A 12923-nucleotide genomic window follows, 5' to 3' on the forward strand; every position below is an offset into this window, starting at 1 on the left:
AGATTTTTAAAACTGTTTATTCAGCGAGCTAAAATAACTTAACACCTACATGGACTGGTCCCTGCGGATTAGGGGAAATACTTTGGGCTTTTTAGCCATTTGACATGATAAATCCACCAGATTTGTCAGCAGATGTTGAACATTACGCAAGTCACTGCAATAAATAATAAAGATTACAGTGAGGTATTTCACATGGACAGAGTCAAGATCTTTTAACATGAAGGATCAACCTTTCAAGAGATGCATTAAAGTGGCGGTAAGGAAAAGTGGCAGATAGAACGGAGCACAATATGCTGAGAGTCGGCTGATTTATGGCAGAAAAACAAGGAGAAGAACAATGACTTGTGGAGGCTCATGGGTGAGCTGGCGGCACTGAAGTAGATGTAACTCTGCTGGTCAGCGTCGAGGGCCAGAGTCAAGCAGATCTTTTGCTTCATTGATCTTGGCTGCCAAATACGGGGATCCACCTGCAGGAGAAGCAGCAGTTTTATTTCAGAAGGTTCATGAGTTGTCTCCTCTTCCTCCTTTTATTCTTTAAAGCTGTAAAATGCCTAGAAAAAAATGCCTAAAAAATTGGGATGGGTCGTCACTTTCCCCCTAGTGACGACCCATCCCAATTTCTGCATCTCTTTTGAGCCACGGGGAACCCCCAATAACCTCTCTTTCCAATAACTTCCTGTCCCACACACATCTGTACCTTATTTACCCCTAAAAGTGAGCACATAAGTACCTAGAATAGATGGTAGTACTTTTTGAAAGGGTATCCCCCCCAGCGAGAGATTTTGTTCATTTTTTCTTAAAGTCCCCCTGTGGTGAAAATCAAGTTTTTAATGTTGTTCATATGTCTATAATACGCTTTAAGACAAACCATGTCCAAATTCACAAGTCAACATCATTGCTGAGTGTTTTCTCCTTAAAACTGCAGTGAACCAAAAGCCCTATTCGGACGGGACTAGTTTTCCAAACGACGTTTGAGTTACAATTCTTATCAACCTACGTCTGTGATTTCATGTACGGATTTGGACGGGACTAACATCTCCGTGTTTATTACCGAGGTAGGAGTGTCTGTTTTACATGTGGGCATTGCAGAAGATCACGTGTTCAGAATGCGTGGATTGCGTATGGTCATTTGAAATTAAGTACTTTAAAAATTAAGCACTTTGAAATATAAAGTAAAACGTCCTAACGTATTTAGTGTTTTGTAAACCTTTTAAAAAAATTGTAGTATAAAAAAAAAACTAAACATAGATTTATCATCATGATTTTATAGAACTGGGTTCTTATAATAAACCCACCGGAATAAAAAGTTTTAACTTATATAATTTACACGTTATGTAATTAAGTGCAGAAATGAAAGTAATCTTACCTGAAACTGATATTACAGTAGCCAGTCTTAACAGTTTATGTGATTTGGCTCTTCTTGTTGATTTAATTATTATTATTTTTTTTTCTTCGCAGTGTAGGCTACCAAACACATTTACATCCATTATCGGTGCGCAAAAAGCAGAAACTTGAATACCGGCGCGATAGCAAGAGATTGTATGGCAGTTCACGTTGACCAAAACACATAAGAAAAAGCGTTTTGGAAAAAAAATGTCCGGTAATCACAGACATTCGCATTCGGACGGGATTAGATTTCTCTGAGGACCGCCGAGTTTGACGAAAAACAGTAGGTAATTTGCTCTGGAATTTTTACAGAGGTCGTGTGAGAAAAAGACAGACATGGCAGATTCGGACAGGATTAAAATCTCAAAGTACGTCTGTGAAACAGATATTTCTCTAACGTCCCCCTGTGAAACTAGTCCCGTCCGAATAGGGCTAAAGACAGTCTCAAAAAACAGTTTGAAATCGCTGGTGTTTTCTGACGTTACAAACTACCTTGTAACCAATCATGTGAATGTGTGATCGTCAACGAGTGGATCTCTAAGCTGGTGTGAGTGAGTGGAGGCGGGGCTAATTTGCATATTCATAGAACCACGTACACTAAATGAGGAGAGGGTGTAGACTAAGCTGAAGAAAGTAAATTTGTGGGTGATCTAGCCCTTTTAAAATAACTGTTTTCTATGTTAATGTATTATAAAATGCAGTTTATTCCAGTGAAGGTAAATCTGTATTTTCAGCATCATTACTCCAGTCTTCAGTGTCACATAATCCCTCAAAAATTTAACATGTCCATGCTGAATTAAAAGTATCAATTTCTTAAAAAATAAAACTAAATCTACTGACCAAACTTTTGAACAATAGAGTATAAATAACACCCACTTTTGCAATCCAATCAATTCAGGATGGATAAAATTAGGCACCACCCTACAATTTCTTTCTCATTTAATGTCCCGTTTCACTCAGAAACGTCATTACAGAAATCAAATGGGTCGCAAACAGTGTTTCACATTGACTTTAAAGTCACTTTGAAACTAAATGGAGCAGCATAATTAATTTGCTACCCCGAGTCCACAGGCACAATTCTATCTTAGTTTCTGCAGCCGCAGTACAGCTCTACATCCACAAGCTTTGTAGAAAAGAAATCTCTATGGCTCCAATCACTGACTTTCAGCCCACGACCAGGGTGTATGATGCGTGTGGCTGCGAGGGGGGAAATGTGCTATTGCTGGCAGCGTGTGATGAGGCACACCTGGTGCCTGCTGCGTCCCATCATGCGGCTGTAAATTTCCATTGCATCTTTTCTTAGTAAACCACGTTCCACGAGTGCGTGTGAACACAGTCCCAAAGTCAATGCAGATTTTACCTGATGACAGCTAGACCCTCACATCTGTACCAGGCATTTCCCCTCACTGCGCAATGGCCGCGTTCACAACCCCTTATGCAATGCACATTCATTTAGCTCTCGCTTAACGTTTAGTTTATGTTTATATATATATTTTAATGTTAAATAAAAAATATTTTTTATTTAACATTTAGTACAACTAAGACATTTTGTACTATCGTTTGTGTATCATCTAAGCGCTACTACATTTTGGCTTATTATTTATGGCTTTAAAGCCACACTAGGTAGGAATTCCGTTTTGGTCAAACAACGACTCCTAGAGTCGCTGTGGACTACTTGTATTTAACGTTACTGTCGTAAATACCACTCACGCAGAGCAGTCTCTTCACTCACGGCCTGATACCCTCCCCCCTGTAGACCGGTCCCTGTTCAGTCGGATGGAAGCTGTAACGAGTGGAAATAAGGTGTGTCCCCTTTAAGAGCTGCGCACGCCCTGTTTAACTGACTCGGCACAGTCTGTATTGTATGTGCGCCTCGTAAGCGGGTTGTTTCTGTTTGATGCTCATTCTTGTCCTATTTTTGTCTATCAAGTAATGCTGTGGACGGTAAAACGTGTGACAGACAGTTACACGAGTTCGATTGGGGAATAAACACAACGCGTTTCAAATCGTCGGACATCGAGCTATAGCCTCCGAAGATGTCTAAGTTACTAATCCATCAACAAGAACGCCAGGTGCTTTTTAGCTCACACCAACGAGTGAAAGCTTGTCCGAGTGATATACAATATAAGCAATATACTTACAAGTCCAACAGCATGTGAGGACGTGTTGGGGAAAGTGAGGTAGCCTATGCCGTAAAGCAGTCGAATTTTGTAGTTCTTTTGTTGCACGGGTGTTACTACCCGAACCCCGAAGTTTAAAAGTACGATTAAAAACGATACAGACCCCGTCAGGCTATGGCAGACATGTCATTCAACCTGTTGCAAGTCGATGTACCATCACACGAGTCTTGGAAATATATTATGAAGGTTGAAAAGTTACCTAGTGCTGCTTTAAATGATCTAACAATACAAAATTGAGATGTCTGATAAACCTTGACGTGGGCTTTATCATTTAAATATTGTGGCTACTGAGCCATGGACAATCATCATCATTGTAAACAATCCAGATTTGCTATAATTTAGCTTATTAACAAGTTAAAGGTGCAGTAAGCGATTTCTGAGAATCACTGTCGAAAGTGGCAGCACAACACACTTGTAGCCAATCAGCAGTAGGGGGCGTGTCCACTCATGATGGAGGAGGAGAGAGAGAGAGAGAGAGAGCAAGAGGGAGATTTGAAGAAAGACTGTAGAAAGAGAGATGGCTGAGAGGCATTACAAAAGAGAAAAGCTCAAAGGAATATCACTGGAAAATGAAGGGATATAACCAGGCAAGAGCTTCAGGATCCACGTTAATATTAGAAAAGCTTTCCAGCGCTGGAAAGATCTAATTTGGATGCAGAGGTTGTGTTGTTTCTGCTCCATATGTGAGTAACATTGGTTTTGCTGTGCACAGAACCAAGATATGCTGTTGTTGTAAGTATATAATAACAGGACGGTTTTGAGTGTCATTGTCTGGATCTGCTGTGCTGCTAGCGACTAACAACCAACTCTCGATTATATACACTCTTGTGTACTGTATGTTCAATTTGTTCGTGATCTTCGCTTTATTTTTTCACGAATAATTATTTTGCTTCGCTTCAGCTATGATAAAGAGACATCCACTCTTGCATTGCGTGTTCGTGCCTTTTGGGGGCGGAGCAATGAAGGGAGGGGTGTGTTTGTTTGGGTTGATTTCAATCAAATTTCTCAGAAATCACTTATTGCTTTAAGTGAATTAATATTCTATATTACCCTTCTAGCACAGATTATTACAGCATCAAGAATTAATGTTTTATAACAATAATGATTATATTAAAATACTGTACATTCTTGTCATTGACAGCTTAAATTGCATTTGACAGCTTAAATTGCAAATTGACGGTTGCACAGGGAGTCATGGATCCAAGGTCACTGGAGGGTTCACCCATGAACTGGAAAATGAATGCTGAATGACTGATAGGCAAATTAATAATAATGATCATCTCATCATGAGGTGACAGACAGTGGCCTGTCTGACATGACAGATTTATGTTCTTAAATGAGAAACTATCGACAATATATTGGTTTAAACTTTTGTAAAGCTTGCTAGTTAAGCTGTGTGAGAAAAAAAAAATAGCGACAGAATGAAATCGGAGAAATAAACAACGACTTTGTGTACATCCTGTGAGACCATCAATCAGAGCAAGTCATAGTTGCCAAAGTGCTGTTCAATGGATGTCATCAAAACACGCCTAGATCACATGGAGCCCAATGTCTCCAAAGTAAAAAATAAATAAAAAATACTTCCAAATTTAAAGTAAAAAAAAAATTATAATAACATGAAGACATTTTCAAACCCTGCTAAAAAGAGTTTTTTTTTTATAAAATACAGAATACAAAAAAAAAAATCATTATTATTTTTTATATTTTATTAAATAATGTCTTATATTTTATTAAATAATGTCTAAGTCATAGTTGTGCTTGTTAAAAATATATTGTGCAACAGAAATAAATGCACAAGATTCTATGAAAATAATGTCACAACACACGCACACAAAAAAAAAAAACGCTTGATCCTACAAAAGTGTCACGGTTTCCCTGGTTTTCCCTGGCCATTTCGCGTACTACATTTCCCAGCATCCCCCTGGATCCACACCTGCACTCACTTCCCTCATCACCGCAGCTGAACCCCATCTCCTCATTATTACCTCATCACCAGCCTTTATATTCAGCTCCCTCACATGCACTCACGGCCGGGTATTAATGTGACGATGTTATGTTCTGGGTCTAGTTTGGTTATCTGTCACTGGTTCCAAAGATCATCGGCGAGAGATTCCATGTTTCCTCTCGAGATGATTCCAGTGTCTATGGTGATCTAGTGTCAAGTCAAGTCAAGTCATGTATATTTGTATAGCGCTTTTCACAATACAGATTGTATCAAAGCAGCTTCGCAGTATTAAATTAAAATAATACAACAAGGTTTGTTTCTAGTGGAATTTATTGATTGATAAAATAAAATTAAATATCCCCAAAATATCCCCAACTGAGCAAGCCAAAGGCAACAGTGGCAAGGAACCGAAAAACTCCATCAAAACTCCATCAATAGTGTCTACCGAGTCTGCATCTATGTTCCATGCATCTGTGAGTCTTCTTTCAAGTTCAGTGTATCTACGAGTCTACATCCAAGTTTCAAGGATCTACGGAGACTGAGTTTGAGTATTCAAAGACATTCCCTGAGTTCAAGCATTCAAAGACACTATCTGAGTTCCAGTATTCAAAGATGCTTCCTGAGTTCAAGTACTCCAAGAGACTCTAAGTTCATCAAACGAAGTATTCAGGTATAGGAACCCAACCCAGCTTCTAGGGTGTCACCAGTCCTAATCCAATCAGCAGAAATATTCAACGAATGGGGCTCCAAGAGCCAATAAAGACAAAAGGTGAGAGTCCCAGTAACCTGACTCCTCTGACTTACAATAAAGAGAACAGGAACTGGCAGAAACCTTTTGTTGGAAACGTTGCTTAACAGAATCATTTATCTGATTTCATCATCTTTACCCTAAAATGCTGAATACAATGTACTGTACTTCACTTTAGTTTTTCATTTAATGTTATGTCAAGATGTAGGATCACCAGATCATAAACAGATTCTTACATTTGTAATCCCACAACTCACAGGATTTACATAAAGCCGCCCTTCTCCAAGATCCTGAGAGCATCCATTGTGTTCTCAAACACACACACACACACACACACACACACACACACACGACTATCATGATAAGCAACAATAACAAATGGGCAAACACACAGGAGAGTGAGCGGGTAGCAGAGAGCAGGGCCTGAGGAGGTTGCTAATCTGTCTGTGTCAGAGAGAAAGTGGAGCTGTGCGCTCAACAGTCTGCACTGATGCACTTAATTACACATTATTTTTTCTGCCAATATCATTTCGCCTAGTACATTTCATATAGACATTGTCAATAGACGTATTTCACAAGAGATACATTTTGATATTCTTTTTAGTGACAGAATAGTTGTTTCATTCATTCATTTCTGTTTCTAAAAAGTTGTCCATTTCAATCAATCAATTAAATCATCAAAACTATGATTCAACAATTTCTTTGCATCGTCACTTGGCAGGGAATTAAAATATTTCATTAAAAATAGGGCTGTCGAACATTTCAGTAACATTTAATAAAAAAATAAACAAAACGCACTCGTTCTTGTTTGTTTGAGCGCTGTCTGACAGTCAAAGGTTTCTATTTACAGTGAGTTCTTACAAGCCAATCACAATCATATCTGTTGATCATGTGAACACAACTGGCTATCAGAAGTGCTAGTCAGAAAGTTAGTCAGAATCCGCTCAGAATCCGCTTGTTTTGTTCAACGCAAGCCACACGCGCACAAATCCTTTCAATTTGAACCAAAAAAAGTCTAAACGATGTAAATAAGAGATTCAATGTGCAATCAAGACAGCTCTTTTTATTATAAAGGGATTTTTTGGGAGATGAGCTTGCGCTTAAGAGATTGACAGCTTCTTTTTATTACCCATTCACAATCTCAATACAAGTTTAGTTTTTCATGCTGCTAAGTAGGCTACACTGTAAAAGTTTCTGGATTGACAACCGTATTTAGGTTGAAATGATGGTTCCTCTTATTAAGCATTACATAAATATTTACTGTAGATGAATTCAATAAGATATAATTTTGCTCTTTACAAGCCAGCCAGAACAAAGAACAAAACACACAAGTCACATCTCAGCATCTTAACAGACGGAACACAATAACATAAAAAGCTCGCTTTTCCATTTTTAGTTTGCTTCCACTTTTATACAGTTTCGGTTAGATGAGTTAAGGCATGTATGATGGTTTCTCAATGTCCCCATTTGCTCATAGCTAGCAAACTAATGAAAGCCAATTCAACAATCATTCCATGCCATTACCCTGACCGCTCAAAGTTAATCATCTCATTACGACCTAAAGAGCGGATACCGGAGCGAATAACGTCGATCCTCGCGTCACTGTGAAACCTTGCCGTAGGGGCTTAAGCTCACAAAAGGGCTACATGCAAGATGAACACAGAAATATAGAAAAGCGCTCAATCTCAGTTGGGTTACAGACTCTTCTCTGACTTGAATTGTGTGTGATGTCAAGGTGAGATGTGAATGTATGGATCCATATTGATAACTCACCAGTCACAGAGTTCCTCAGAAACCAATAATACAAAGTTCCTGACTGAAAATGTCTATTGAATTAGAAACAATAGATGAGTGGAAGAGGGGAATAACACACGTTTAACACGCGTAAAATTCAAGGCAATTCAAATAATTAAAAAAATGACAAAGTATAACACCAGTAAAAGGCTATTATTAACAGCAAATGTGTTGTAAAAACAGAAAATAACAGCACCTTTCAGCCTGTGTCCATCATGCAAACATGAAATATCTATCATACAGTAGTAGACCTTGACAGGTTTTTGCATTCCACTGAGCTCGCATATGAAACGGCATTCTAAAGCCCTATTCGGACGGGATTAACTTCACAAGGGTAGATGGAGTGATGTAAATTTACCACAGGATGTCTGTAATACTAATGGCCAATTCGCACATGATAAGATATCTCAGTAAAACTAGCAGAAGTGGGAGAGTAACTCGATTTGCGCACTGGCGTCACCCTCTTGCCGCCATGTGCGTATTACGTTGCTTCCCGATATCACGTGAGCAAACACATAACCTATATTTATATATATAAAACAGTTATGTCCGGTCGAACCATGTATTAATTAACTTCAGACTGGATTTTGTTGGTAATAGGTAACACTAAAAGATGTTCGATCTTCTTTCTGACCTGAATCGCATGTGGAAAACACTTGAGTTTTGCCACAGACTCGTCCCAGCGTCTAGAACGCAACTGAATGCTTTTGACTAACCGCGGGAAACTACTTTAAAACACGAAATGATGAAATATTTACGTACATATTTACAGCGGGTCTATTCGCACGGGATTAGGATTACCTGAAGTCATTTTTCCGACCCTTTTTACTGAAGGTAAAAGTCGCCTTAATCTTTACTGACATTGTCCGTAATGATTACTGAGATGGCACATTCGGACGGGACTAAAATCACTGAGAAGCTCTGGTAATTATTACTTTATCCCACGTTAAACTAGTCCCGTCCAAATAGGGTTTAACACCACGCCGCTCAAGTAAAAAAAAGTTTAATTCGCATCTAATAACCTTGCCTTTTTTCCGCTCCACGTCTTGTTTTTTCAGTGCAATAATGCATTCTGTGTGAACAGCTGGGGTTAGTTCACCCAAAAATGAAAATTATCCCATAATTTAGTATCCAATCCCAAAGGTTTCCTTTTTTTTTTTTTTTTTTTTTTTTTTAAACGATGTTGTGTAAAGGACCACTTAGTATGTTTTATTCCGGCTGTTATTGTGTTTCAATAAGAAACACATAAATGCCAAAAGAAAGCAAACTGAAAGCATTCATCAAGCCATTTCATGGGGTCTTTAATCCACCAGCCCCCTCCACTAGTGGAACAAACAAAAATGGGCTCTTGCACACCATTATCAGCACTGTAGTAAAGGATTTTTTAGCAGTGCTGAAGGATGGGACAAATCTGGCACACTTTCTCTGCTGGATGTCCTCTCTACAGTCAGAGGCCTTATCGCTCCACTACAGATAGCATCACAGACACCATCGCTTATTTCCCTGAGAGTATTAGTGGTCTAGAGGAGCAAACAAGGGCTGACACACACACACACACATACATTATATACAGCATATATATACAGCATCTCTGAGCGCTGTGAGAAACGGACTTGAAAGAGGAAAAACCAGAGAAAGGAAAGGTGAGGCCATTAACCTTGAACAGAAAAAACAGGGCGAGTACAGTGACCAAGGAAAAAGAAAGACTCCTGCTCACAGTGTTTATTAGGTGAGACCCTGCGCTTAAAAAGACCACTGCAAAAAAGCAATTCGCTAGACAGTGATTTATAACCTGTGTCGCACAGATCAGAGTGAACAAATCCTTATCAGATCGAAATACGTTGGTACCTGGTCCATTATCACTACTTTGTGATTCGCAGAATATTCTAAATGTATTGACAATTATTTTGCTTGTGATATACAATACAAAATGTTTTTTAATGTTTTTGAGAGAAGAATTTTATGCTCGCCATGACTGTATTTACGTAATCAAAAATAAAGTAAAAACAATAATAATGTGAAATATTATTACAATTTCTAAATAACTTTTTTATTGTAATATATTTCAAAATGCAATTTTGATCAGCTGATCAAAACTGAATTTTCAGCATCATTACTCCAATCTTCAGTGTCACATGATCCTTCAGAAATCATTCTAATATGCTGATTTATTGCTCAAGAAATACACTCACCTAAAGGATTATTAGGAACACCTGTTCAATTTCTCATTAATGCAATTATCTAATCAACCAATCACATGGCAGTTGCTTCAATGCATTTAGGGGTGTGGTCCTGGTCAAGACAATCTCCTGAACTCCAAACTGAATGTCAGAATGGGAAAGAAAGGTGATTTAAGCAATTTTGAGCGTGGCATGGTTGTTGGTGCCAGACGGGCCGGTCTGAGTATTTCACAATCTGCTCAGTTACTGGGATTTTCACGCACAACCATTTCTAGGGTTGACAAAGAATGGTGTGTAAAGGGAAAAACATCCAGTATGCGGCAGTCCTGTGGGCGAAAATGCCTTGTTGATGCTAGAGGTCAGAGGAGAATGGGACGACTGATTCAAGCTGATAGAAGAGCAACTTTGACTGAAATAACCACTCGTTACAACCGAGGTATGCAGCAAAGCATTTGTGAAGCCACAACACGCACAACCTTGAGGCGGATGGGCTACAACAGCAGAAGACCCCACCGGGTACCACTCATACCCACTACAAATAGGAAAAAGAGGCTACAATTTGCACGAGCTCACCAAAATTGGACAGTTGAAGACTGTAAAAATGTTGCCTGGTCTGATGAGTCTCGATTTCTGTTGAGACATTCAGATGGTAGAGTCAGAATTTGGCGTAAACAGAATGAGAACATGGATCCATCATGCCTTGTTACCACTGTGCAGGCTGGTGGTGGTGGTGTAATGGTGTGGGGGATGTTTTCTTGGCACACTTTAGGCCCCTTAGTGCCAATTGGGCATCGTTTAAATGCCACGGCCTACCTGAGCATTCTTTCTGACCATGTCCATCCCTTTATGACCACCATGTACCCATCCTCTGATGGCTACTTCCAGCAGGATAATGCACCATGTCACAAAGCTCGAATCATTTCAAATTGGTTTCTTGAACATGACAATGAGTTCACTGTACTAAAATGGCCCCCACAGTCACCAGATCTCAACCCAATAGAGCATCTTTGGGATGTGGTGGAACGGGAGCTTCGTGCCCTGGATGTGCATCCCACAAATCTCCATCAACTGCAAGATGCTATCCTATCAATATGGGCAAACGTTTCTAAAGAATGCTTTCAGCACCTTGTTGAATCAATGCCACGTAGAATTAAGACAGTTCTGAAGGCGAAAGGGGGTCAAACACAGTATTAGTATGGTGTTCCTAATAATCCTTTAGGTGAGTGTATAATCATGTAACATTATCAGTAACATTATCATCAATGTTGAAAACAGCTGCCTAATATTTTTGTGGAAACCGTGATATATATATATATATATATATATATACATATATATATATATATATATATATATATATATATATATATATATATATATTTTTTTTTTTTTTTTTTTTTCAGGATTCTTTAAATAAGTTCAAAAGAACTGCATTTATTTGAAATTTGTAACTATGTAAATGTCTTTAATATCACTTGTGATTAATTTAATGCATCTTTGCCGAATAAAAATATACCAAAAAAAAACTTTGGATAAAAACATCTGCTAAACATCTGCTTATTCAACCATTAAGTTTGTTAAAGAATGTGTCATTAGTTTTACTTGAGAGCCACATGAGAGCATCAAGATGTATTAATAGTGTCTCTGATTTGAACTTCAGCTGCAACAATATTTTACATTTTACATTTACATCACATTATATAGTTGGTAAAACTGATTCATTGCAATGAATAAGATAAAACTATTAGCTGAATAAATTTAAAAGGGATTTGAATTGATAAAAAATGTATTATTAATTTGCGCAATCATTCAAAGATGTCTCTGCATGGTATTTTTAAAAAGTTTTTATTAAAAATATATGTCACTATGTATTATTATTTATGGGTGAATATGAATGCAAATGATTCAGTATCATTTTCCTTTAGTGAAGGAAAGATTGTAAAACGTGCCTTGATTATTTTTCAATTAAATGATTTCGAATCTACCGCACTTGTGTGAGGGTTTGCCTGATTATGTCCTGCTTTGTGTGGTTCTGGCTTAAATTACAGTAAGTCAGCATTGCAGGGATGTGAGCCCTCTTTAAAAAGTGTGTAATGACAAATGCTGTTCAAATCAATAATGTAATCAACACCCGTCTCAGCCGCTGTGTGCTCAGACAATACCTACAGCTGCATGTGGAGAAGCGAACCAGAGGATTATTGATTTAAACACAACCATCCCAACATGTCAACGTGAACTACTGACCTTTATCCGGATGATTTAGGACCATGATCCTTCTGTGGGATTCCCGTACCTTTGCCTTAGTGCTGGTTGGACTGCGCAAAACAAGAAAACAGAACATTTAGAGAAGGATCACACCGCCATCTAGTGGTCACTGAGGGAACTGCTGTATGAATCTAATTACAGGCTTTTACAGATTGATTTTTTGCACAAATCATCAACATGTGTGGTCTGTCTTCATCACTGCACACATCAGCTGGAAAGACTCAATCTGTACATTCCCTGAAATTCCCCAATTTAGTGGGCAAAAAAGCAAAAGAACTGAAAAAAAAAGGTATGGTCTAAGGTTGGGGACATTTCTTAACTCGACAAATGGATAAAGAAAAGCATTTGACAAAATGACTCAAAAAAACAGGCAATTTTTTTTTTATTCAATTTAAAATGTAGATCTAAAATGATTTATGTATTAT

General features: G+C 38.3%; 1 protein-coding gene across 1 annotated transcript in view; it reads right to left on the reverse strand.

The window, feature by feature from the left end:
* Positions 1-12923, reverse strand: part of dnajc15 (DnaJ (Hsp40) homolog, subfamily C, member 15) — a 26441-nt gene continuing 13518 nt past the window's right edge. The window contains exons 6-7 of the mRNA XM_081369579.1: positions 12478-12548; positions 1-467 (exon numbers count right to left, since the gene is read on the reverse strand). Coding sequence (XP_081225705.1) covers positions 397-467; positions 12478-12548 — 142 coding nt within the window. The 3' untranslated portion in view covers positions 1-396. The remainder of the gene's footprint in view (positions 468-12477; positions 12549-12923) is intronic.

This window comes from Scardinius erythrophthalmus (genome assembly GCF_964197995.2).
Source record: "Scardinius erythrophthalmus genome assembly, chromosome: 6".
NCBI lineage: Eukaryota > Metazoa > Chordata > Actinopteri > Cypriniformes > Leuciscidae > Scardinius > Scardinius erythrophthalmus.